Source organism: Trichoderma evansii (assembly GCF_050947405.1).
Source record: "Trichoderma evansii strain SZMC 28006 chromosome Unknown GGI43scaffold_23, whole genome shotgun sequence".
NCBI lineage: Eukaryota > Fungi > Ascomycota > Sordariomycetes > Hypocreales > Hypocreaceae > Trichoderma > Trichoderma evansii.
The window spans coordinates 280,686-304,730 of NW_028145183.1; the positions used below are offsets into that span (position 1 = coordinate 280,686).

Sequence of the window (24,045 nt, forward strand, 5' to 3'; positions counted from 1 at the left end):
AGTCTGATAACCGCATTGTCCTAATTCCACACGACATTATACCGTCTATTATCCTTATTATTTGATACGAGATGCCAACACAGTATTCTCTCTACTTTGGAGCTACCTTACCCAGTAGCTTCTTGGGTCCTCGACGGCTCTTGCCTAGAATGCGCTGGCATGCACTATTGATCGTACCGAGCTGGCTAACCCCAACAGAGCTGGAAGGAGCTACCGCCCTATTGCCAAAATCTTGGAATGACGCCAGTGGCGCCTACTTATGCTTCCAATGTTCCCACATGAGGTCCCCTGAGAAACGTGGCAGCTGGCTATTTCCAGGCGTGCCAGAGAGAAGAGAAAACAGTGACTACGTAGTAGGCTGATAAAGTCTCGGCAAATATTCTACATCCACAGGGATTCGAGTGCACGTAAATGGCCAGAAACAAGCGACAGGGCAAAGTACCACAAAAATCGCAAATCTTCCAAACCGAAGAGATCCATTTAGCGGCACCTGGATGTACTTGTATGGGTACATGTCGGTATATTAGCACTTGTGTGTGTATCGATACACAGAATCCCGACGCGGCACCACCACGATCCTTCAAGGCTGACATGCTCTTTCTAACGGACGGCGCTCACTCTGATTACAAGTATTACTGCATTACTGGTCCCCAATGGCCAGCCCGCCGCTGCCACGCACCAACTCGGCATCCATCTCCAGAGAGCACAAAGTACCACTACGGAGCAAGCTGCCGCAAATCCTTCCTTCGGCGCACTGGGCGCTAAGTGATCCATGCGTTCGGGATGGAAGAGGACCAGGGGGACCCTAGCAAGAGAACAGCGCGAGAAGATTGTTGGAAGCCTGGGCTAGTTTCAGTGCTCTTGACGCAGCATTGCAACAGCGGAATCCATGATCCATGCGTGCTCTTTTATGCAGCGAGCCATCGTCCGATCTCGAGTCCAGGATACGAGACACGCAGTAGTTGAGTTTTGAATTGATGAAAAGGACAAAAAGAGGTCAAAGAGGGGTGAAACGGTGAAATAGGAGGGAATAACAAATCATCTGAAGAAAGGGGAGCATATTCCGGAATACCGTACATGCGCTCCTTCCACCCCTTGCATATTCCTCCGTCCTAATAAGGTGCGCTCCTCCTAACGTATCACTAACATGCACGCTTGCAGAAAGCGACGCTTACACATTACACCTTGGGCCTAATCGTGTATCCTTAATGAAGATTATAAATAGAACACAACGCTTACCAGCTTACAGCCTTAGCCACCTCAGTAGGGGCATTGCTAAGGGTCATCTAAGTAAAAAGTAGCAGCATCAGCATGCATACTGTACACGGCTCTGTGCTATAATATTCCTGCCATCTCTTTCACGGTGAAATTGGTTTCAGCAGTTAGTAATACTACCTCACTTCCGTCTGACACGCAACAGCCGAAAAGTATAGGATGGCCTACCCAAAGGGGACAGAAAAACAGGGACCGCAAAATGAAAATGCACACAAAATAAAAAACGAACACATAAGCCATAACAAGTTATGTGGTAGATATGGTAGAGTCAGTAGAGTTAATAGAACTGGTAGAGCCAGCAGATTTGGTAAAGCTAGTAGATCCAGTAGGGTCGGTAGAATCCGTAGATCCAGTAGAGGACAATAGCAGTAGTAAAATAACAGTGTGCTTATGGTTGCAAGATTCCCATTTTTTTTTTTTGTTGTTTCTCGCTTGTCACCGTAAAGTTCTCCATTTCAAGGCACACTCAGAGTCAGATAGCCAACAACATAATAGCCTGTATATATTGGTACCTACTTGTAGTATCATTCAGTTTGTGTTGTAATAAATAATACATTTCTTTGACTCAATCCCGACCTTGTAAGGCTCAACCCAGTGCACCTGATTCTCACCCCCTTCTTCTTTACGCTGCTGATCATATCTCAACAGGCTACCGCTTACCCTCGTCAGCACACCTTTATCGAAACAAGAGGCTAGAGAAACAATAACAATAATGCCGCCAAGCTGACCAGAGACTCTATCCATCCCACATGCAATTTTGTCGGATAATTCCGCCGTTATCATTGACCGCGCTGCCTCTTTTATCCCATGCTTATCAATCCTTGTTTCAATACGAGTACCTGGTGACAGTCGGTGTTTCCTACTCTGTATAAGCTTGTTTCACGCTGGTTGTGATAAACGTTACATAGTACCTGCCTTAGTGCATTTACTGCCACCTCGCCACAGCACCATGTATTAATGGCTGCTCCTAATCTCATTTACAGTGGATCGATCAGATTATCAGAAGATGCATCGATCTAGTGGCCGTTTCAGGTCTATACCTCGAGAAAAGGACTGCGTCAATATGACAATGTAGTCAATCATGATCAAATCGCTGGCATTCAACCGCAGTGATGAATAAGTATCTACCTGATCCCAGCAGCTACCTAGATACCGAGGCATGCATTCAACGTCAAGCCAGAAGATACCGGTAGTGCTCCAAAAGAAAGTGGTTATTAAATACTGCAAAAGGCAGGTAACATGTACCTCGAAAACAGATGCATTGCCAAATCCAATCCATCAGCCAATTGTCATCAAAACAGACATGTACCACACATCCACAGCCTCGGAGATTTCCGAGCCATTGTTTTTTTCTCCTCCCATCTTCCTTGACACCCCTCGGCACTCGTGCCGCACTACCTCCGGCTTCACATGTAAAACATCGCATCATTTCTATTTGCAGCTTCCCAGTTGGGAGCCTTTTTACACGCCCACGGCCAAAATATAGACCCAAAAATTAAGGACCGGGTTCCCCTTGGTCAAATCATTTTACCCAACGCCGCGGATATGGTTCCGTAACCCAAACGCTTTTTTTCCCCTCCCTTTAAGTGTTCTTATTGGCTGGCGGTGCTCTTTAGGAACATCTTGAAAACTTCCGAGTCTGTACACTCCTCTGATGGGTAGCCAAGCTCTTCAAGGAATTGTTCCAAATCGGTATTCTCTTCCGGTGGGCATTGGATCCCTGCTAGCACCTTGGCCACGTCGCCGCCGTACGTTCGATACTGGAAAAGGCTGATGTTGAACTTGGGTCTCAAGGTCGTCAGGAACTTTTCTAGCGCTCCCGGTCGCTCAGGGAAGTTAAACATGAAGACCCTTTCGTTTGTAACGCCCGTTCGCCCACCGATGAGATAGCGCACATGGCTTTTGGCGAGCTCGTCGTTGGATAGGTCCGTTACCTCCATGCCCTCTTCTCGGATGCGCTCCATAAGCGTCCGCACCTCTTCGGCCCTTTGGGCGGGCGGAACTGTGATGGAAAGGCCTATAAGCACCTTGGCAACCTCGCCAGGCGAGTAGCGGTAGGAAAACTCCGTGACAGGCCGAGGCATGATGGTGTCGACAAGCTTAGCGAAAGCTCCGGGTCGTTCCGGGATGGTAGCGGCCATCAATACTTCCTTACCCTCACCTAGCGCAGCGCGCTCAGCGACAAATCTCATCCGGTCAAAGTTCATGTTGGCACCGGAGGTCACCGCGATGAGCGTCCTCTTGGCGTTTTGAGATGGCTTCTGGGCAACGTATTTCTTCAAGCCAGCGATGGACAAGGCGCCCGCCGGTTCCAGGCCGGATCTAGTATCATCGTACATGTCCTTGATGGCGGCGCAGATTTCGTCGGTGGTGACTTCGATGACATCGTCGACAACCTCGCGGCAAATGCGGAAAGTTTCCTCTCCGGGGACCTTGACGGCTGCACCATCCGCAAACAAGCCAACCTCGGAGAGCGTGACTCTCTTTCCCAGTTTTAAAGATTGCGCCATGGCATTTGCATCAGATGCTTCAACGCCAATGATTTTCACATGGGGTGCCATCCTCTTGACAAACAAGCCGATACCGGCAATGAGTCCTCCGCCTCCCACTCCGCAGAAGATGGCTTCAACATTGGCCATGTTAACTTGAGCAAACATTTCGTTGCCAATGGTTCCCTGCCCAGCAATAACATATGGGTCGTCGAAGGGCGGGATGTTGATGAGACCATTCTGCTTTGCACGTCGTGCGCATTCTTCCTTTGCAGCGTCAAAGTCTGCGCCATGCAAAACGACATGGCCGCCCAGACGGGCAACGTTCAAATGCTTGATGCTTGGTGTGCCTTCTGGCATGACGATGGTGGCTGGGATCTTTAGTTTTCTGGCAGAGTATGCCACTCCCTGGGCATGGTTGCCGGCGGAGCAGCAGACAACGCCCTTCCAGCTTTTGGCAGGGTCAAGATGCGCCATCTTGTTATATGCGCCACGAAGCTTGAAGCTGAAGACGGGCTGCAGATCTTCGCGCTTAAGCAGGACATTGCACTCTAATCGGTTGCTCAGGTTGACGGCCGGAGTGAGAGGCGTCGTCTTGCAGGCCTCGTAAACTCTTGAGGTTGCGCTGGCAATCATGCGCAGATACTACTTGCGCCAAGTCTGGCAGTCAGCACTCTTACATTCTTGAGCTCGCGGAAAACAAAACAAAGAAAGATGACAAATACTACTCACGTCGGGGTGGCCATCTGGAAGTCGGTAGTCTTCCGGGACATACGATGCGGAGTCCTCTTCTCTCTCGGATGGTGGTGTTGGGTTGGCGCTGTACTCTGTCAGGGCCATGGCCTTCATGTGCGATGACATTGACGGCCGGCGAGTGCCGTTGACGCCCGCAGCGTTGTTGGGCGCCAGCGATGCGCCATTGAGACCCGGCATCTCAGATGAATTTCAGCAGGTCGCTGCAGTCTTTTCTCTTCCTCTGTAAATTGAACTGGATGGCTGTTGTTTGATGCAATGAGGAAGAAAGAAAGTGAGTCCTATTGTACGAGGGATGATGCGCCTCCGATAAATCGGCCCCTCCGAGTTTTTTCTGGGGACAATGGCTTGTACTACGGGACTAGCGAACGCCCCAGATATGAGTGAACCTAACACCAAAGTTACGCTCGAAACAAAACAAACAGCACAGAAACATTCCCTTTTATATTCACAAAATTAGAGTGCTTTGGTTCTGCAATCACATAGTATTGGCGCATTCCTTAGGGCGCATTAAATAAGCCTAAACGCAGGGAGTCGTCAGATGCAAAGTCAACTCAAAGGCCACACATTCCAGCATCGCTGACTCAATTAGAAATGACGCGCGCACCGCATCGATATCGGAGCCCACTCAGGCCACTCGCTATCCAACAAGTCAGTCGGCATATATGCACATGCACTTGTTTTAATTTACTGGGGTAGTACACCATTATCAAGCTGCCACGCCCGCAGCTAATGCAATTTATACTCATTTTACTATTACTACTGTCTTTTTAATATTTTGAGCAAAGTGTAAGTACGAGCCTATAGGTATAACGAGAGTGACTCCACATAGTATACATTCTAGAGAATAGTCTACCGTATACTTTAATCGTTCAAAAGCGAGGCTTCCAAGTGGCTATCTTACACGACTATGCTTGCTGTTTATCATTCTGAAGCTACTAGTAGTACCTATGCAAGGGGCATCTCAACCCTACCTGCTAAGTGGGAAACAAAAAGTAGGGAATCGTACAACCATAAGCACATGCACACCGTTATATCGCTTCTTTCTACTGCCTCTACTGCCTCTACCACTATTGACAATAGCTTTTAATGGCTTGTATGTTCGCGTTTCTATTCGTGTGTGCGTTCTCATTCTGCGATCCCCCCTTTTTTTTGTTCCCCCCTTGCCTGCCTATTCAGCAAGGTAATCTACCTCTATATCAGTAGAGAGAAAGCTCACTAAGTTTCTCAATCCCCCATGGATCTTTGCTCGCATATTTCAAGCTCTTTATGTCCTTTTGATTGTTGCAACGTCTTGGCCAACGCTTCTTTAATGGCCCTACCTTGCCCTTCTTTTAGGAACTTTTGTAAGATATCTGCCGCAACAAGCAGCAAAGCATCCGACGGCTCCGTCTTCTTATCACCTTGGGGACTCATTTGACCCGCCGCGACTGCAAGGGCGAGGCCAGCGGCAAAAGGCAGCTCTTCTGGCTTGTTTGATAGAACACCAGCACCCAAGATTCCCGCATAGCCTTCGCTCAGCCTCTGTAGGAAAGTCCATACCTCTTGGTGCATAGTGAACAGGTTGAAGCGGATGCCTGGGAGTTCAGCCTGAATTCCCTGGGCCAGCTTGCGTATAAGCCCAGGAGGGAGGAGCCGAGCATTCTCAACCTAATAATTTCATTATCAATAAGGATTTCAAAAATATATTAGTTATAAAGAGATGATGAAAAAAAAATACGTACTCTGGCTTCTTCCACCTTGTCTTTGAATTCCGGTTGGATATGATCTCTGCTGTCTGTGTATTGTTTGAGAATACCTTCATTCAAGGCATTTTCTACCGCAGTAGATGACCATGGCACGCGTGCTCCAGGGTGCTCGAGACGATGATTGGTTGCCAAAGTCAAATATCCCATAAACTTCAAGTTTCGACGGTTAGCAGCGTTTATCTTGAGCTTGCCCTTTCGTTTCTCAGCTGCCCAGTTCGTAACAGATGTGCCTATGCTCAGGCAGTAGTTTTTAAAATAGGCTTCGCGATTTGTTGGCAGATCTCCAATGAAAAACGACGGATTCCCTTGCATCTTCCAGAGATTTTCAAGATCCTCCCACACCAGATTATCAGCAAGCATTTTCTCCTGGCGAAGTGCATGGTACAATTGCGTTACGCCCACAAGCGCTCCAGGGCCCGCCAAGTAGGGCCCGCCGGAAGAGTGTAAGCTTGAACGCATATTGTGTATCAAGAGGCCGCAGTGCAAGGGGTTACGACGAAGAAAATTGAACTTCGGCGCAATCTCGTTTGGGAACAGGCCCAATTTTGATACCACCTTGCGAGCCGCCCAGATCGGATCATTGTCCCATCTCGTTGCGATGCTGAGAACTTACGAGCGCTCTTTGGATGAGGCTGGGACGTTGAGCATAGAGTGCTTGATCTTGAGGCATTCTTGCTGATAGTCTTGGTATCCACGGGCACAGTCTGATCCAAGAGATTTTAGAATATCTAGATAGATCTGAAAGGCCCAGGATAGCCAGAGAGGCGCCAGTTTGTCGGGCTCGTCCATCAAATAAGCCATTCCACGGATCAATTCGTCCACTACACTTGAAGTTCCCATTTTCCACGCCATAAAGCTTACATCTGGCATGATTTCCAGCATTGCCCTCATGTCTTGCTTCCATTTTTTTGGCGATTGTTCCTTGCAGAGCCACCCAGCCACTCGTCATACCAGCCAAACTTGCCGTTGTAAGATTGGAGATGCATCATCTCATCGCGCTGGGTGGACTGCATGTAGCTGGCTAGCATCGTCATAGGATTCATCATGCATGCGTCTGCCAAATCGTATGCCTTGAGGTTGTAGGGGTCGCCTGGCTGCTTATTTTCTTGAATGTCAATGCCGAATGCACTGCATATGTTGGCGAAATAAATATTAGCAACGTAGACGCCGCCACCCAGTTTGCTGAACAATGGGTCTACTTCTTCCTCAATATTGCGGGCAATTTCAAAGGCCATGTTGGTTGCAACAGATACAGCCGCAAGATCCAGCGTGCCGGAGGAGTATTCGGCCCACAAAGATTTAATCTCGGTCCTCAGACGGCGATAGTCGTCCAAGAGAGCAATATACGGAAAGAGGATATCTATGGCAGAGTTTCCTTCTTCCGCGACATATTTGACATCCGTTGACGGTGCTGGAACAGCAGCATCTGGAGCATCCTGGAACTCTGTAGAAGTATAATACACCTCCAGAGGGCTAAAGAAGTTGTCATCCAGACCGTTTGACTTTGTATCTGCTTTGGTGTCCACGCTGAATGAGACGACTCCCATAAGTGGTTTCAAGTGATCACGAACTTTTTCGAGTACTCCTACAAAGAAGGAGTGGCGACATTTAGAGGCATCACTCAATTCTACTCCGTTTGACGCCAGGCGGTCTGAGAAGCTCTTTCGCACTATCATGAATTGCGGTTAGCTCTTTTGCTTTTCCCATCCCTTTCACGAAGATAGATGCCAACCTTGTATAACACGCTCAAGAGCGATTGAAAAGTAATCGGGGATTTTAAGATCGTTAATTTTAGACACAAACTGTGCTAAGGGCTCAAACTCTTTGATCTCGATGAGATAGATGAGTTTTTTAGAAGCAGGTGTACCCATTGCCAGCATCGCCGGCGGACGCTCCTAATGTCGTTGCTGTTGGTTTGTTCGGCTCACTTGACGCCTGGGACTTTGCTAATTTTCGAGCCTTCCCTTTGGGCCTGTCCCCAACGGCTGCCGAAGGATTTGCAGTTGATGCAGTGGCGGGGATAGCATAGCCGTTGTTTTTTGCAGTCACAGCCAGCCACTCGGCGACCAGGTCTGTGTCGGCCTTGTACTGCTGGTAGATGCCTTTGAGCGACGGAATTGGCATTTTTTATTTCCCTTGAGTCGTAGTCTTATTTTTACTGGAAGGGCAGGAAGCCAATTTTCAATTGAATTGAGGAGACGGTCAGCCAGTGCTTTTTTATTATGTCGCAATTGCTGCAACTTGTGGGGGTGGAGTCCATGTCGGCTGTTACGTGAGCGGCCATTTTGACGATACGACGTGGCACTGATCAGCCAAAATGCCATGCAAATCGTTCTGTATTTAGGCGTGGAGCTATGCATATAACTACTAGTGATTGGTGAATAGGATACTGAGCTTGCTAAGATTAAGCGGTGAAGCTGCCAATTGGCAATCAATACTGCATGTATATACCCCAGCTTACAGAGCAGTGACGAGGTATTGCAGACTGAGACTCTCAATGCCACTACAGTGGTCAGCAGCTGTTATTTTCATACTTGAAAATGACCAGAGTATATATATTACGTATTTTGATGTAATAATTCTCATACTATCCAGCGGGGTGAAGCTGGGTGTAAGACGGCAGCACTGATTCTTTCAACATCGTGAAGCGTGCGACTTCGCCAAATACAACTTGATCATGGAATCAGCATGATAATTTCTGAAGTAGAAGGAGAAAATAGAGAATCTAATAGCATAAGCACACACACACTGTTATTTTACTGCTTATTTCTACTGCCTCTACTGCCTCTACTGCCTCTACTGTGAATGAAAGCTTTATTCGACAAACATGGGCTGCGGAGACATAGTCCCAAGAGAGAAACTGAATTACAGAAAGTTTATCTTAGATTATTTCATGTAAAAAAAAAATCCCCCCTCCCATCCACACACGCGCGTACTCAACGGCCGTTATAAGTCTTTATCTCATTGACATGAGATACGTGGATATTTATGGGTTTTTCAACCCGGTAGGGACGGTGTTTGTCTATAGGAATTAGTTGGTCAAAATTGAACAAGAAAAGTGTTGGTCAAAAAAAAGAAAAAAAAAAAGAAAATACAAGGATTGACTTACTGTTTCGGGAACGGGGTTTGGTGCAGTTTCCCTTGATATGTCCAACTTGCTTGCAGTTGTAGCACACGTGATTAGAATATTCTAATAATTTAACGGGTGGTCCATCGCGTGCGGGTGCCTCAATGTCGTCACGTTCTTCATTGGTCTCTTCAGGGGTAGTAATAGCGGTCTTCTCACGAGGACCGTCGAAGATGGGTACGTCGACTTGAAGAAGAAGAAGAGAGAAGAGGAAAAGAAAAATAAGAGGGGGAGAGAAACATGTGTCTATTGTGCACATGAAAGGGAGACGGGAGTGCCTTCCGTAAGTTGGCAGCTGGCAAGAGATGCCTGGCGATTGCCTAGCATTTAATGTACACATAGCACGCTCCACAGAGCACATCAGCGGTTACCTGTTACATTAGTAGGTAAGGTATTTAGACAATACAAGCACAATTAGCACACACACGCAACAATTGGTAGCAATTGAGTACCAAGGAATCTCCCTGTTTTATCAGGGGAGAGAGGTATATTGATGCAATCAGTACTTTCAAGGCAATTCTACTGCCTCAGGCACCCTGAAAAGTGAGGAAATTGTGAAGGGTTATGAAATATGGAGGCAGTAGAGGCAGTAGAGGCAGTAGAACTACAGAGTAGAATAACAATGTGTGTAATAATTGAGCTGTGTGCTTATGGTAATAAGATTCTCCATTTTCTCTATACTTTAAAATTATCAGACTAATTCCATGAACAAGTTGTGTTAGATTCAGATAGTAGCAAAATTATCATTCAAAATCCGTAGTCATCATATGTACAAAGAATCGAAACCATTTGAAACCAAACGCCCGCTTTCCCCCCTCCAGTCTACTTCTAGAATTGTCCCCATTTAAAAATCATGATTTGCGAGGCTTCTGAACAGCCTGTTCATACGACGGTAAGCCATCAGTAGATGAGCTTGCACTCGAGCTTCCCATATCTCTCTGTCCATCTCTTCGGCTCACTGGTCGATCGCGACTCTGCTCATCCCTATAACGGTACTCAGGCGCTGCGGCGGCAATGCGGTCCCTAGAAGAGCCGGCCACGACTCCTTGCGTCTCGGAGGGATATACGCCTCTTGGCGCGGGGCTCTCGCGGTAATTCATGTAAGATGGGCCTCCGTTAGCGGGTGGAGGAGGTGCCGGCGCTGGGGCACGAGAGCGCGAGCCAGAGTTCATGAGAGACATGACCATGTCGGCCTCCATGGCCTTGCGCTCTGCCTTGCGCATTCTTCGTTCCATGCGGCGGGTTGCACGGCGACCCCCATATGCGGCATATGGAGCATAGGGAGCGGGGTTGTTGCCGTAGTTGTTGTTGGCGTAGCCATTGTTGTAACCGTTGTTGTAGCCGTTGTTGCCGTTGTTGCCATATCCATTGTTGCAGCGGTTGTTGTAGCCGTTGTTGTTGTAGTTTTGACCGTTGCCATTGTAGCCCGGGTTGGTACCGTTATGATCGCTAGCCAGGGCTCGGGCAGCTGCTGCAACGAGGCCAATAACCAGGGCCATTGCTTTTGTTGAGACTGAGGTTGAAGTTGAGGTTGGTTTAATTTAGTTGATAAAGTGGCAATATTACCCCGAATATGTACGAGGATATGAAGCTGTGACGTGGAAAAGTATCAATGGCTCAAAGGTAGACTTGTATGCAGCCAAGTATGTATGCGTATGTGAAGTAAGATAGTGTAATGGTCATGAACAAAAAAAAAGTAAGAAGACGGACGGTTCTTATATGATATAAGTGGTTAATGGTTTAATGACGACAATTACAAATAGTAATACGCAAAACAGATCCAAATACGCTCAGCGGCTGGACGTTTAGACAGCCTCAGCGGCACCGCCTCCTCCTACGGCCAGGCCCCAAGGAGCCCAACCATGGCTGAGCCCCCGGCACGCGGCCTCCAGCTAATCAGCGAAACCCCTAAGCATGACGATCTCGAATCGTTCTGCTCCATGCGGCCTAGCGCTGCCATCCACCATCGGCTCCGGCCTCCACCAACGGTGCCGCAGTGTCAGCTCCACCCAATCGGCCACAGGAGAGCGATGGGGACTCGGAGCTTTGCGAGCTGTCGCACCGACTTTTCTTGCTTCGTTGTTGCTTCGTTTTCGCTTCTTGGAAAACGATGGCGCTATACGCGAAAGAAGCAGCATAACGCGATCTAGCGCCACAGCCTCCTTTATGACGACTGTGAAATGTCCCAATAGGCGCGAAGCAGAGCAACACCTCCTATCTGCGTTTCCACCGTCCTTCCCCTGCCACGATTATTGGGATCGCCTTCGTGTGGCTTTTCGATGAATATTTCCGCAGGTTCTGCCACATCCAGGCTTTTCAGGTCCAGCTTCAAATTTGACGTAAACGGAATTTGTTTCGCCAGGGCCCCCTGCCCAGCGCCTGGCAGCCATCTTGCACTTCGACCCCAGACCGTATTTTTGGGTGTCCCGTGGTTACGATAATCGGTCGAGTTTACGGCCTTGTGATTGATCCCATCTGCTTCTGGCGAAACATCAATGTTGCCGAAAATGCTTGATCCCCACCACATACCGAAGCGGCCCCTGCTGTCTCGAGTTCTCAGTGCTGCCAGGGCGTTATGCTTGATCCAGCCAAGATACGCCCCGCAAGCTGATTTATGGGCTGCTTTAACGTGGCTGAAGCTGTCTATATTGAGAGCGTTGGGGTCGCTCATATCGTTCCACTGTAGAGGTCGACAAAACGCGTTCAAATGGTGAAAGAGTATCCCTTTAAACGTCTGGCCATCCTGGGAGCAAGTGCCGCTTGCATCACACTGCTCTTCCAGAATGCCTCCACGGCCAAGGCCTCTCCATTTAGGCAGCTTTGAAGACATCTCTACCAAATCTATTGGTTGGTTCGTCTTTAGACTCCAGCCGGTGGCCTTTATGACTGCCTGAATAAGGTTATGACCATCTGCAAGATACGAAGGGCTCCCTGTCACGTCCCACAATCCCCTTTGCCCCGTCAACAGTACTCCCTGGTTGTAAGTGTACACCATTTCATCGCGTACATCGCACTCCACATTGCCGGGCTTCTTTCGATCAATGTGGAACCCATCGACGAATAGACCTTCGCTGTTGGTCATGTTGCTGCCCATAAGCCATTTGTAGCCCTCAATGGCTGCTTGAAGATGCAGAGGGTCTTTGTCAACGGCAGTTCCGTTGTTAAGGTACTGGTACATGGAAATAGAGGCAGAAACGTAAAGCTCATTCGTAATGGCATTTTTGTAAGGCTCTAAGCGGGGATTCCAGACCATGCCGCCGTGACACAATGCAGTATCCCATCCCTGTGTGCCGAGTAGCCAAAAACTCTTGGCTCGGCTCTGGAACGAAGGAATCCAAAAATGACCGCGCCAAGGCAGCGACGCCAAAGCTTCATGAACATCCGTTGGGAAACTGGCATTGAAATCAGAATTAGCCCAGGGGAAATGGAGACTGCCATGCAATCGAGCAAAGTTCATGGCCTCTATCCAGCCCAGTACCACCCATAATATGTCATCAAAGGCCTGGATACAAACAATTAGAATTTGAAGTCAATAAAACAGCCATAGACAAACGAAAGAACGCATACCTGATCCCGGATGGCGACTATATCCTGCTCAAAATGATAGCCAATAACTTGATCGTAAAATGTCGATATGAGATTCTCATGCGCTTCCCGAATAGTTGGATTACTGTTTAGAAGTAACGAGTCTAGCGACTTTGTGAGCGACGATAAAACTCCACAAAGGACAGTCTGTGTAACCGCGGCAGTCCAGTCTATTGCTGATGGCCATGTATTTCTTCCTATTTGGTAGTATTCATTCTGTAGTACAGAAAGCGCCGAGAATGCATCTTCTAGGATATCAGTGCCGGCATGATCAGAAGCAGAAGCATTTATCGCATTGGGGAGGAAATTATCTGGCAATGGACGACAATTGGTGGTATCTGTGGCTGCCACTGAGCAATATTCTTGTTCATATAGCCCAGGGGCACCAATCACGACGGGTAGGAAAGCGAGAGCAAAGATGGCATTTATAGTAGGGAGTTGACTCATTGCTGCAAGGAATGAGTGCGGCCAGGCATGTATAAAGTAGCTGCGGCGGTATACCGGATAGCTTTGGATGCTTGATCAAAGAGGCTGTATTAGCATTTGAGCTCTAATATTCATGAAATCAGCGCAGAAATGTCAATAATCTGCTGTGTCTTCTTGAACTCAGAATCTCCCCGGTCGGTGGTAGAGAGCAGGACAAGTACCTAGGTAGAGAAGTTACGGGTATGCTCATGTGGCAGAAACTGGTGCGGCTAGTGACGATATATGTCAGTATATGTTGGAAATGGTGATCTGCATCTATACGTATATTATCAAAGACATTTTAGAAACTTTTCAAAGACATTTCACCAAGACAATCAGGATGAGTGTGTCAGTGCTCGGCGATTGAAAGCCCAGGCAATTTCGAATAAGACATACCATACCCTATACATATGTAGTCTGCACTAACTGGGTGGTAGAATTCATAGTCAACACAAAACGGGGATATTATATGTTCTAATGAAAGCAGAATTTGATGACAGAAATATGTCCGTCAATTCTATATGCTGAGATCTAAAGAATATGGCTGATTTTGTAAAGATCAAGGGAGCTTGGTAGACTGATGCCGATTGTCGCTGAGGGGTAGATCCACAGCCCCGTGACCTATGCATTGGTATGCTGGAACTCACTAGCTGCTGCTAAGTAGAAGAGATCTAAGGCGATGGTCGCGAAGATATTTCATATTGCAAGCTGTATTGCTCAAATATCTCGGTGATAATTATGCCAGGCTAAGTTATTTGCAGAGTAGCAATGGATGTCAAGATACTGCAGCGCCTCATAAAAGGTATCGTGTAGTAGCGGTAGTAGCAGTAGCAGCTCTAAATTCTGTACGGAGTACTTGGTACACCACTGTAATTTACTTTCCAGAGCACAGCTCAATATAACAAATAAATCAGAGAAAGGTGAAAGCATGTGAAATAAGAGTACATCACCAAGCAGCTAATATTAATGGCACTTAGTTTGTATATGAGGCAAAGCTGGATTCACAAAGATACTATCAGCAAGCGCTCGACCGAACCGCAAACTTAGACTAGGGTGTGCATAAGTTCATTTTGCGCTGCTGTTTCATTGCCAGGATAATAGACGGCACTGCGCTATTTTTCATGCTCACATTAATTATGCTCTTCCCTTTTCCATCGTCGCCTTTGCCAAAAAGTTAGATTCGTCAACGTCTCCATGATGACTGAATTGCGATAAACAGCGCTGCCGTATTATACCTTCAGATTCACGGGTAGGCTTACACGCTTCTGTGGTGGCTGTTGGCACGGGAGCGACAGTAGCGGTACAAAAAAGCCCTGCAACGGGCCCGCTGCGCGCAAGTACAGTACTTGCATATGCCGGGGCGCCGCCCTTCTCGACTTTCTACAGCAGGCGGAGAGCCGCCAAAAGCGAGAAAACCCCCCCACCAAAAGCACGTCTGGGGTTTGTTTACTTTCCCGCCAAAACAATCCTGCCAGGGATTCGTCTCGTTTACAGCTTCCACCTCCAGCCCCGGTCCTTGCCTTTCACCTCCCGCAACTCCAAACCTCGACTTCGACCACAGCTACAGCTGCACCACTCCTGGCTGCTGCTTCGACATCCGAGCTCAACGCGTTCCCAGCTAGAGTCGCAGCGCTTGCCCCTGCAGCGTCCGACCACCAGGCGCATCCGCCCTTTGCACAGATAAATAATCTCGAGATACGCGACGCGCGAGCTTCCATCCACTTACCGCCATTCAACGCCCCCAAATAGCCACCGTCGACTCTTTGCAGCTCCAGCATCGTGTGCGGCGCGTGGCAGAGCACTGCGATGGAGTCGGACGCAATTACCAGATATCGTTCGCGCATTCTTAGAGAAATGAACGCAAACCGCGAAAATCCCTTTAATTCCCCACCTTCATCCACCGGCAGAGCGAGTCCGACCCTGTCATCCGTCTTTTCAGATCCCGACGGCGAGTCCACACGCCTGTTGAACCAGGACATTGCCCGTGTTACTGCTCCCAAGAAACTGCCCATCAACTGGGAAGCTGCGCACCGCAAATGGCCCGAGTTCTATGCCCAGCCCAAGAAGAACCTTGCCATCCTCAACGACCAGACAGACACCAAGCCGTTGATAGAAATCCCACGCTCCAAGAACGAAAACAAGGCGGCGCAAACTATTCCCAAGTACATTGACGATACCACCGAGGACGTCTGGAACGGCTCCAAGAGAACACGCTCGGAAATGCAGCCGCGTGTCGACAGCGAACCCGACCTGCCACAAATCATTTCACATGCGCCCGTCAGAAAACTCTCGACCTACGGCCTGACAAAAAGTGCCGTTCACAACCCCAGCCCTCTCTCAAAAGTGCACGTCCAGTCTCCGCCTAGAGAGCGGTCCAGTGAAAAGGAACGACAAATCGAAAAAGCCCTCGAGATACTGCGCAAGGCATCTTCTACCCCTGGTGATTTAAATCGACGAGTGTCAACCCACGACCAAAGCTCGCCTGTTTTGTCCTCTGCCAAATCCAGCATGACAGCTGTTCCTCCTTCACCACCTCCCTTGATGTCCAGCCCTGTACATGACACAGCAAATGGTCGCTCATTTTTCATGCCAGACATTTCGCATCTTGATGACTTTGTTACGGGCACATTGAGATTCAACGGAGCGATGAAAGACGGCGTGCCCATTCTTGTTAGACACGGCCGAGTACACGATCAGAAGGAGAGGCCTTTTGGTGTGCGACATGCAGAAATCGATGGTGTCAAAATTCCGGAAGATGAAGAGAAAATCTTTATATCAATGGATATGATCCGTGAAGAAATTGTCTCTCTCCAAGAGCATCATGACAAGATCCAAGACTATGCCGGCAGCCTTCAGCACGAGGTAGAGAGACTCGAAGCTCAGCTCAGATCATCTCGCAAGGGTATAGACGGAGAGCTCAACATCTTTGGTGTCAATGAGCAAGTTTTGACTCAAAAGAAGGGTAAATTTGAGATCCCCTTTCTTTAGTATGACCACTGGTTACTGACAGGCATATAGCACTCGAAGCTGAAGTAGCATCCCTCCAGAGGCGGCTGGACCAGGCGACACATCGTATCAGCACAAGTGATATTGAAAACGATACTTTGGCCCAAGAGCGAGACCGTGTCATTAGCCGTCTGCAAGACGCTTGTGAAGATATCAACAAGCTGACTCGGAAGCTGAGCGTCAAGGAGAAAGAATTAGAAACCACCCACAAACAGCTGAATTCAACCGGACAGATGCGCCAAGATAATGACACTCTGCGTCGGGACGTTGCGGCGCTGAAGCAGGGTCGAAGCACCTTGCAACGCGATAATGCATCGCTTCGAGCAGAAATCGATGAACTGCGGCGTGCACAGCAAGATTTCCTTGACGAAGCTCAGTCCTTGCGATCTGACGGTAATGGCCTTCGACACGACCACCAATCTCTTGTCAGCGAGAACAGATCTTTGCGCGCCAACAACAAGACTCTGATGGATGAGAATGAAGATCTCCGAGAGAATCTGGACGGTATTCAACATGAGCTCGATGCCGCTCGCGAAGAGATTGAAACACTTCGACAACAAGTGCAGCTGATGAGGCAAGAGAAGATGACACTTCGCGAAGACAACGATAGCCTGGTCCGGCACAACGACAAATATTTCAACGAAAACAAGACTCTCCGTCGTGAGAATTCTGGTTTTGAGCGCAGCATTCATGATTTGCATGAGAGAAACATTAGGCTGAAAGAAGAGCTTGAGGGAGTAAAGAAGCAATTCGACCGCTACCGACCGTCCGGTAAGAACGATTTCCCCAATCGGCACGACGAAGAGACCGAAGAAAACATGACATCGGCTTTCTTTGTTCCCGATATTACCCTCAAGACAAATGATACTGGTCCAGCTGATACCACTGAATTAAAAGACATGCCGGATCTACCCGAGTTGACAACGCATACCGACGACCTTATGACTGGTAGCAACGAAACGCAGAAACGATCTAAGAGCAGCGTGAAGTCACCATCGAAGAATGCTGGCACCGCTCAAAAGGTTGCTTTTGATCTTCCCGACAAGGCTGCCGAAAAGCCGCTGCAAGGATCCAAGTCTACGGTAGCAAACCAGGGGAGCAAACGCCGAAGCGCGAGCAGACTTTCTCTGGATCCCTTTGGCGATGATGATACGACGGGGATGTTGTCGGTGGACAACATCTCTCAGGACTTGGCCGTATCCCTGAACTTAAGCACAACGGACCACAAGGGCAAAGAGACGAAGCAGCCTCGAGGCCTTAATACCGAAAAGCCGGCTCCCAAAGTTGTGCACATTGATTCCAAATCGCACCCATTTAAGAAGACAGCTATGGCAACTGAGGCTGGCGTGCGGACTGTCAGGGTTGTCGATAGAGATGTTTGTCCCGCATTGTCGATTAATGCCCGACGAATTCTGGATGATCTATGTGGACACAATTGCCAAAATTGCACGGTCTGCAGCCGCATCACATCCCATTCTGGCGTCATCTCCTCTGCCGATCTGGCTGCCGGCAAGAAGCGTGTGTCGATCCCGCGGCCCGTTCCTGTCAGCGAGCGTGGGGTGTCAGGCGGCGACCATACAGTTCGACCAGCTCACTCCCCTGGTTATGCATTGGCTCTCGTAATCAAGGGCTTAGAAGATGAGTCACAACATCTTCAGCTGGAACTGACGCGCCTTCAGGCCCGATACAATAAAAGTGATAAGTCAATGGGCCGTCAGGATAGACAGGATCTGGCTGAAGCGATTCGCGTGCTTTTGAAGCGTGTTGAGTCGAAGAACGACCAGATTTACAGCCTGTACGATGTGCTTGAGGGGCAGAAGGCTGCCGGCCAGGAGATGACGGAAGAAGAAGTGGAGATGACAGTTTTGAACATTACAGGCATGACTGTACGAGACGCCACGAATTTGAGTGATCAAATGACATGGGAGGGCATGGTGGAGGCCTAAATGAAGACCCATGGTTGAGAGATGTATTATTTTCCTCTTGTTGTTTTACTATCATAATTTCACAAAGATCAGGAGGCTTTGTGTGGTATCTTATGGAGGAGCTCTGGCCGCTATTAAATGCGATGGAAAGAGCCGGGCATTGGGACTAGGATATTGGGGCGTTTTACAAGCCGGATGATGGCTTCGACTTGATTTGTTTGGCAAAAGGAACGTCAACACACTCTGCTGGCTGGCCCCCTTTTATGTTATTTCTTGATTGCATCTTTTCAAGGAAGGAGTTGGGATATGGCGCACAAAGATACCTGCGCTTTTCGCTTTGCGTAACAGGCTTGTACTAGGTTGGTGTCTTTTATTAGCGATAATGAGAAATGACTGATTTAGTCAATGGCTAAATGGAATTTCTTTGAATTCGTAAATGTGAATGTCGTGATATGACGTAAAATGGAGCGTAAGACTCGTATATATATCAATGTGACAAAAATTCAAATCTTTATTTTTAAACTCTGGAACCAAACTCCCTAATATTATCTGACATCCATCAGGTTATATACAAAGATCTATCTACTCGTCATCTTCTTCCTCTTCCTCATCATCCTCCTCCCCTGCAAGCTCGTCGTCCATATCTACATCCTCATCACTGTTTTCTTCCTCGTCGCTCGGTGATTCACCCTTCTCGTCCTCTTTTCTCTTTCGCTCTTCCTCCTGTCTTGCCTCAGCCAGGACCTTTGCGCGCTCGGCTCTGGCAGCAGCCTGGCCAACGACGTACGCACCCAGGGGCGTCTTCGCAGAATCAAAGTCCTTCAGGAAGGCGTCGACCTGGCTTCGGTGCTTGGGCGCAAAATCGACCTTGGCACGCTTCTCCTCGATGAACTTGGCGTTTGCCTCGAGCTTTTGCACCAGCACGGAGAACTGTGAGACGAGCTTGGAGTTCTTGTTGCCGCTGGACTTGGCGCTGACTTGCTTGAGCCATCGCTTGAGCTGGATAATGACGGGGAGGGCGAGTTCGGGGAATGAGATGGAGGTCGACCAAGTGTACATGAAGCTGCTCATGAGCTCGACGACTTCCTCTCCGATGCCGTCCTGGAAGACTCGTGTGCGGAGATATGACTTGGGGGCTCTGTAAGCGACGGCAAAGTCCATCGGCTTGAGTGTTGATGCCTTGGGAGCCTTCTTCATCTCTGCAGAGTTGAGCACTTCTAGGAGAGGCGAGGCAAGCGGGATATAGACGTCGGCAGCACGTGAAAGGACGAGCAGAGAGCGGATGAGGTGGAAGCGGAGAGGGAAGTATAGGGATGTGGGGAGAAGACGCATGGCGCCGAGGGTAACCTGGACGAGGGGATAGATGAGTGGCCTCAGCGGGCTCTCCTTGCCGGCCTCGGCTTCCTTCAAAGGCGTGCAGTGCTCGGCGAGAACGCGGGCCCAGAAGTCAAGAGAGTGAGTAAACTGCCAGTTGTAGACCATACGGAACGAATCGTTCTTATTGTTGACGATGCTGTTGCGAAGGTGAATGGCGAGTTGTCGGATAAAAGTAAAGGCAGTGGTGTAGCCGACAGCAGGATCGATGCCCCAGAGTCCGGCGGCCGAAAACTTCATCATGTCGATTCCGGCAAGAGTGTTGTGGTTGGTGACTCGGCAGCCCTGGACGAGGCCCTGGTAGACGGCCTTGAGGACGGTTTCGCGGATACCCTTGTCTCCGATGATGACGAGTCGTCGAATAACACGGAAAGCAGTGACTCGCGATGAGTGGGAGCCAGAGGCTTGCGCCCAGAGGTTGACCATGGCCTTGGACAGAGCCTTGATGAGCTTCTTGAAAGATAGCAGATATGGGAGAATCTCTACAATCGCCAAAAGGGTGACGGTGATTGTGCCATCATCTGAGAGCGAGTTGAGGAGGTGCATGATGGAGGCAATGTAAGACTTCAAGAGCAGAGATAATGTCTTGAACTTCTTGCCCTCTGTTTGGACGTAGACCTTGCCCGCTGCTGACTCCTTGATAGGGAGGTGGTGGTTCAAGATGAGAGGAACTTCCTTCAAAGCAAGAAGCAGAATATCGTTAAAGACTTCCGGGCTGTTGATGGACCATCGCATATCAGCCTGGCCCTCCTCATCGGCTTCGTCAAGGTGGGCTGCGCATCGGAAAGCGAGCACCACTTGTCTGGTTGCTCGTAGAGACTTGGTCTCCTCCATTGCTTTCCTCCAGCCTGCAATAGTGCTGCGAGTCAGCTCATTGCTCTGTGTTGCCTCCTCCTCCGTCTTGCTGCCCTTCTTCTTCTTCTTCTTTGGTAGCTCCTCGTCTTCTTCGCCGGCGCTGAGTTCGTCGACCTCGGCCAAGTCTGCATTTTCGTCGAAATCCAACGCTTCGGGGTCGTTTTCCTTCAGAAACTTGAAAAACTCTGGATCCTTCTCTGCAAGGCCCTTCATGGCCTCTGCGCTCATGCCAAGTGCACCCTCATCGTCGTCGTCGCTGCCATCTTCGCTGTCGCTCGCAACGGGCTGGGCACCAATTGACATGTCAGAGTCGCTTTCTTCAGATTCTTCTTCCTTGGCTTCGCTTCGCTTTCGCTTGCCGAGTTTGCCAGCCTTGTCTTTCTTGTCGATGATGTCCTCGAAGCCACCGGAGAAGAAATCGTCGACGCTCATCTCGGTGACCTTCTTGACCTTGCCGGCAGGTTTCTTGGGAGCGGCATCGCCCTCGCCTTCTTTCGAACCCTTCAAATACTCGGCATCTTGAGCTCGTTTCTCTTTTTGCTTATTCCTGATCTGCAGCTTCTGCTTCAGTTTCGCGCCAGCCTTTCTCTTGTCTAAAACACCAGTCAGATGCGACTTTTCGAATTTTTTTGTCGCTTTAAAATTCTTCTTGGAGGAACCCATGTTGGGCAATCTTTTGCAGCTACTGGCAGAGCTGCAAGTTGCTGATTCTAAAAGCAAAGGAAAAAGAAAAAGAAATGATGCCGCTTGGAAAGGCGAAAAGCGTCGCGCTTCTACGTACCAATTGCACTTTCCAAAAATTTTCGACAGCGATCATTATCGATAAAGCAGCTCCACTACAAGAATTTGGGCGGTCAATAATTCTGCCAGCCACAGTAGTGCCTTTAGTGGGCTACAAGTGCTAGCACCTCTAGCGCCTCAACTACAGTAGCTCAGCGTAATATGGGTGGCCCGTTAATAGTGCCGTCACCACCATCTTTATATCCCACCAAGCATCGTCACAGCTTCGCGGCTCCTCGATGCCTCGTCTCAATCCACCATCATGAACACGCGTCAGAGCTACGCGCCAACTCCCCATAGTTACGTCCCAAATACGAGTCTGTCTGCCACCATAAACCTCGATGAAGTAAGTAATCATAATAACTGAACGTCTTTGGACCCCTCCCCCGCTCTCTTGGCATGATGTGTATGTAGCTAACCAAATCTCAACCACGTAGGAGGTGAAACTTACCGACACCCGCGCTGAGCGCGATCTCCAAGACTCTCTTGGCGAACTGTTTAGCATCATAGTCACGCTTGATGAGCTGGAAAAGGCATTTCTGAAGGATGCGATCCCGGAAGCTGAATACACAGACATCTGCGAGCGCTCATTGAGGCAGTATAAGGCGCTTCTGGCAGATGAGACAATTGCAAACGAGTTTAAGGATCTCGAAGAATTCAAGGCCAAATGGGATGTAAGTTGTACTAATGAACCTGATATTGGGATCAATCAAAACTATATAAGCAACTTCAACTAACCTCGACATCTGCACAAAAGCTCGACGTCCCCCGTGCAACTGAGCGCCTCCGAGTCGGCATGCCGTCCACCACCGTCACCGCATCCTCCGCCGCTCCGGCACCAGCACCCGCAGCTGCTGCCAACAACACCAGCGGCGTGCTCATCCTGGAAGCGACGCAAGAGTTCATCACCTTCCTCGACGCCGTCAAGCTTGGCCTGCTGTCGAAGGATCAGCTGCACCCTCTCCTCTCGGATGTGATCCAATCGGTGAACCGTGTGACGGATAAAGATTTCGATAACAGGGGCAAGATTGTGCAGTGGCTCATTACTCTAAACCAGATGAAGGCATCGGATGAACTTAGCGAGCAACAGGCGAGGGAATTGGATTTGGATATCCAGCAGGCGTATCAGGGCTTTAGACGTACATTGACATGATACCATTTTTTTTTTATCTCTTCAATCATCTTGTAGCAGCATAAATATTCCCTTTCCCTCGTCTATATATATAAAACAGAAAATCCAGTAATGGCCATGATGTGATGGTAATGCAAACCTCCTTCCAGACTCTCTCGGATTCAGACCAAAAACGTCCAGAAACTGGGATACACAAACTCCTCCTCAAATATCCTCCTCACCTGTTCCAGTACAAACCTCTCTACCTTTCCCACATTCTTCAAGCTCTGCCTTCCGCTCTCTCGCTCTCCAATTTCGCTCTCCACCTTGATCTCCTGCAGCAGTCCACCAAATCTCCCTCCAGTCTGTTGCTGTCCTTGCTGTTGCTGCTGCTTCTTCTCTCCTCCTCCTCCATTACTTTCTCCCGCTATGGCCTCTTCTTTATCTCCCTCCGGTCCCACCGCAGCCAACGCATCATCGGGGTTCAAAAAACAGAAATGCACTCTCTTGCGAATATGCGCCAGCACGCCCACCCCATCAAACGTCAACCCCGTAATATTCAGCTTCAGCGGAATTCCCACGAAGCTCGGCATTGGATAGTCCAGCAATATCTCCGCCGTCAAGTTTAGCCTCACGTCGCCGGCATACCGGATCCGAAACACCGCCTGCACGTCCTCCACCTTGGCCTCCCGCTCAGCAGCCCGCTTGCCGCCCTCTTCCTCATCGTCGTCATCGATAATCGCAGAGCCGCCGCCGCTGGTCTGCCCATGGCTCGTAGATGGCCTCGAAGGCTGACCCAGCGTGCTCGAAACATCTGATTTAGCTCCCAGATTCAGCCCTGCCACCCCCGGATCCAGCGCCGCCTGGAAGTTGTCGATGGAGCTCAGCGATGCCTCCCTGCTATGATATGGCGTCTGCGCCTCCGACCCAGCCGCAGAGCCCATCCAGGGCGTCCCTCCCAGGTGTGCACCCGCAACGGCAGCCAGCGGTGTCTGCGTCCCCGTAGCTAGATGTGCCTGGAAATAGTTCCTCCCCGGTCCGCCCAGGATTCCCGGCGTCGATGTGCCCAGAAAAGCCCTCCCCAGATCGTGGCTGCTCACGTCGCTCTTCAGCGCCTCCCTAAGGCCGTTTTCGCGCTTGCGGGCCTCCATCATCGCTGCCGCCGCCGCCAGCCTCTCCCTCTCAGCGATGCTCTCCTCATCCTCATCGCTGTCTTCGCTGTCGTCATCATCGTCATCCTGCTCGTAGAAATCCGGCAGGGGATCTGTAATATCCTTGAGCTCTAGCTCTGGCGGAATCGTGCCGAAATCAAAGCCGTGGACGTTGACGGATCTGATGAACCGCGGCAGCTGCACCGTCTGAAACTTGGTGTGGATGAAGGTCCTGATGCTCTCGGCCAGCGCATCGCCGTCTGGACCGCTTGTGAGCGTCTCCCAATTTAGATCAATCGACATTTGGAGTGAGTCAGGTGTGGAAATATTAGAGGATGTTTATTGAGACATTAAATGGATTATAATAAATTAAAAAGCTGCACGGCAGCATTGGTAGCAGT

The 24,045-nt window shown here is 49.3% G+C and overlaps 10 protein-coding genes across 10 annotated transcripts; 2 read left to right on the top strand and 8 right to left on the bottom strand.

Annotated features, from left to right (window-relative positions):
* Positions 1 to 2,785: 2,785 nt before the first annotated feature.
* Positions 2,786 to 5,082, bottom strand: GGI43DRAFT_202215 (tryptophan synthase beta subunit-like PLP-dependent enzyme). Its single transcript, XM_083200087.1, has 2 exons — positions 4,497 to 5,082; positions 2,786 to 4,409 (listed from the first exon to the last, which is right to left on the bottom strand). The coding sequence occupies exons 1-2, from the start codon at positions 4,695 to 4,697 to the stop codon at positions 2,868 to 2,870; spliced, it is 1,743 nt and encodes a 580-aa protein (XP_083057061.1). The 5' UTR covers positions 4,698 to 5,082; the 3' UTR covers positions 2,786 to 2,867.
* Positions 5,083 to 5,716: 634 nt separating this feature from the next.
* Positions 5,717 to 8,525, bottom strand: GGI43DRAFT_425202 (uncharacterized protein; the record flags this gene model as incomplete). Its single annotated transcript, XM_083208479.1, has 8 exons — positions 5,717 to 5,810; positions 5,860 to 6,167; positions 6,242 to 6,820; positions 6,905 to 7,158; positions 7,200 to 7,934; positions 7,998 to 8,087; positions 8,194 to 8,367; positions 8,507 to 8,525. The coding sequence occupies 8 exons, from the start codon at positions 8,523 to 8,525 to the stop codon at positions 5,717 to 5,719; spliced, it is 2,253 nt and encodes a 750-aa protein (XP_083057062.1).
* Positions 8,526 to 9,135: 610 nt separating this feature from the next.
* Positions 9,136 to 9,832, bottom strand: GGI43DRAFT_202242 (uncharacterized protein). Its single transcript, XM_083200088.1, has 2 exons — positions 9,375 to 9,832; positions 9,136 to 9,287 (listed from the first exon to the last, which is right to left on the bottom strand). Exons 1-2 carry the CDS (start codon positions 9,751 to 9,753, stop codon positions 9,202 to 9,204), a joined length of 465 nt encoding a protein of 154 aa, XP_083057063.1. The 5' UTR covers positions 9,754 to 9,832; the 3' UTR covers positions 9,136 to 9,201.
* A 188-nt stretch (positions 9,833 to 10,020) lies between these two features.
* Positions 10,021 to 11,073, bottom strand: GGI43DRAFT_202294 (uncharacterized protein). The gene has a single exon (XM_083200090.1). The coding sequence runs from the start codon at positions 10,889 to 10,891 to the stop codon at positions 10,244 to 10,246; it is 648 nt and encodes a 215-aa protein (XP_083057064.1). The 5' UTR covers positions 10,892 to 11,073; the 3' UTR covers positions 10,021 to 10,243.
* Positions 11,074 to 11,549: 476 nt separating this feature from the next.
* GGI43DRAFT_202276 (glycosyl hydrolase family 76-domain-containing protein) lies at positions 11,550 to 13,791 on the bottom strand. The gene is made up of 2 exons (XM_083200089.1): positions 12,960 to 13,791; positions 11,550 to 12,894 (listed from the first exon to the last, which is right to left on the bottom strand). The coding sequence occupies exons 1-2, from the start codon at positions 13,422 to 13,424 to the stop codon at positions 11,557 to 11,559; spliced, it is 1,803 nt and encodes a 600-aa protein (XP_083057065.1). The 5' UTR covers positions 13,425 to 13,791; the 3' UTR covers positions 11,550 to 11,556.
* A 197-nt stretch (positions 13,792 to 13,988) lies between these two features.
* On the bottom strand, positions 13,989 to 14,524 carry GGI43DRAFT_414508 (uncharacterized protein). Its single transcript, XM_083207046.1, has one exon. The coding sequence runs from the start codon at positions 14,370 to 14,372 to the stop codon at positions 14,160 to 14,162; it is 213 nt and encodes a 70-aa protein (XP_083057066.1). The 5' UTR covers positions 14,373 to 14,524; the 3' UTR covers positions 13,989 to 14,159.
* On the top strand, positions 14,525 to 18,787 carry GGI43DRAFT_414509 (uncharacterized protein). The gene is made up of 2 exons (XM_083207047.1): positions 14,525 to 16,404; positions 16,461 to 18,787. The coding sequence occupies exons 1-2, from the start codon at positions 15,249 to 15,251 to the stop codon at positions 18,392 to 18,394; spliced, it is 3,090 nt and encodes a 1,029-aa protein (XP_083057067.1). The 5' UTR covers positions 14,525 to 15,248; the 3' UTR covers positions 18,395 to 18,787.
* Positions 18,788 to 18,866: 79 nt separating this feature from the next.
* On the bottom strand, positions 18,867 to 21,536 carry GGI43DRAFT_414513 (mRNA-binding ribosome synthesis protein NOC2). Its single transcript, XM_083207048.1, has one exon. The coding sequence runs from the start codon at positions 21,263 to 21,265 to the stop codon at positions 18,956 to 18,958; it is 2,310 nt and encodes a 769-aa protein (XP_083057068.1). The 5' UTR covers positions 21,266 to 21,536; the 3' UTR covers positions 18,867 to 18,955.
* On the top strand, positions 21,529 to 22,605 carry GGI43DRAFT_202303 (ESCRT-I subunit protein VPS28). The gene is made up of 3 exons (XM_083200091.1): positions 21,529 to 21,728; positions 21,820 to 22,056; positions 22,140 to 22,605. The coding sequence occupies exons 1-3, from the start codon at positions 21,645 to 21,647 to the stop codon at positions 22,533 to 22,535; spliced, it is 717 nt and encodes a 238-aa protein (XP_083057069.1). The 5' UTR covers positions 21,529 to 21,644; the 3' UTR covers positions 22,536 to 22,605.
* A 70-nt stretch (positions 22,606 to 22,675) lies between these two features.
* GGI43DRAFT_387148 (ERMES complex subunit MDM12) lies at positions 22,676 to 23,947 on the bottom strand (the record flags this gene model as incomplete). Its single annotated transcript, XM_083203887.1, has 1 exon — positions 22,676 to 23,947. One exon carries the CDS (start codon positions 23,945 to 23,947, stop codon positions 22,676 to 22,678), a length of 1,272 nt encoding a protein of 423 aa, XP_083057070.1.
* Between the last annotated feature and the right edge of the window lie 98 nt (positions 23,948 to 24,045).

What these genes read in the sequence shown, in the direction of transcription:
- GGI43DRAFT_202294 (XM_083200090.1), bottom strand. Translation starts at nt 10,891, where the DNA reads ATGGCCCTGGTTATTGGCCTCGTTGCAGCAGCTGCCCGAGCCCTGGCT.
- GGI43DRAFT_202276 (XM_083200089.1), bottom strand. Translation starts at nt 13,424, where the DNA reads ATGAGTCAACTCCCTACTATAAATGCCATCTTTGCTCTCGCTTTCCTA. An exon ending in TAGTCGCCATCCGGGATCAG is followed by an intron (nt 12,895 to 12,959) that starts GTATGCGTTCTT and finishes GTTTGTATCCAG; the next exon opens with GCCTTTGATGACATATTATG.
- GGI43DRAFT_202215 (XM_083200087.1), bottom strand. Translation starts at nt 4,697, where the DNA reads ATGCCGGGTCTCAATGGCGCATCGCTGGCGCCCAACAACGCTGCGGGC. An exon ending in TTCCAGATGGCCACCCCGAC is followed by an intron (nt 4,410 to 4,496) that starts GTGAGTAGTATT and finishes TGGCGCAAGTAG; the next exon opens with TATCTGCGCATGATTGCCAG.
- GGI43DRAFT_414508 (XM_083207046.1), bottom strand. Translation starts at nt 14,372, where the DNA reads ATGCTTTCACCTTTCTCTGATTTATTTGTTATATTGAGCTGTGCTCTG.
- GGI43DRAFT_414513 (XM_083207048.1), bottom strand. Translation starts at nt 21,265, where the DNA reads ATGGGTTCCTCCAAGAAGAATTTTAAAGCGACAAAAAAATTCGAAAAG.
- GGI43DRAFT_202242 (XM_083200088.1), bottom strand. Translation starts at nt 9,753, where the DNA reads ATGTGCTCTGTGGAGCGTGCTATGTGTACATTAAATGCTAGGCAATCG. An exon ending in CAAACCCCGTTCCCGAAACA is followed by an intron (nt 9,288 to 9,374) that starts GTAAGTCAATCC and finishes TAATTCCTATAG; the next exon opens with ACAAACACCGTCCCTACCGG.
- GGI43DRAFT_202303 (XM_083200091.1), top strand. Translation starts at nt 21,645, where the DNA reads ATGAACACGCGTCAGAGCTACGCGCCAACTCCCCATAGTTACGTCCCA. An exon ending in CCACCATAAACCTCGATGAA is followed by an intron (nt 21,729 to 21,819) that starts GTAAGTAATCAT and finishes TCAACCACGTAG; the next exon opens with GAGGTGAAACTTACCGACAC. An exon ending in AATTCAAGGCCAAATGGGAT is followed by an intron (nt 22,057 to 22,139) that starts GTAAGTTGTACT and finishes TCTGCACAAAAG; the next exon opens with CTCGACGTCCCCCGTGCAAC.
- GGI43DRAFT_414509 (XM_083207047.1), top strand. Translation starts at nt 15,249, where the DNA reads ATGGAGTCGGACGCAATTACCAGATATCGTTCGCGCATTCTTAGAGAA. An exon ending in AGTTTTGACTCAAAAGAAGG is followed by an intron (nt 16,405 to 16,460) that starts GTAAATTTGAGA and finishes ACAGGCATATAG; the next exon opens with CACTCGAAGCTGAAGTAGCA.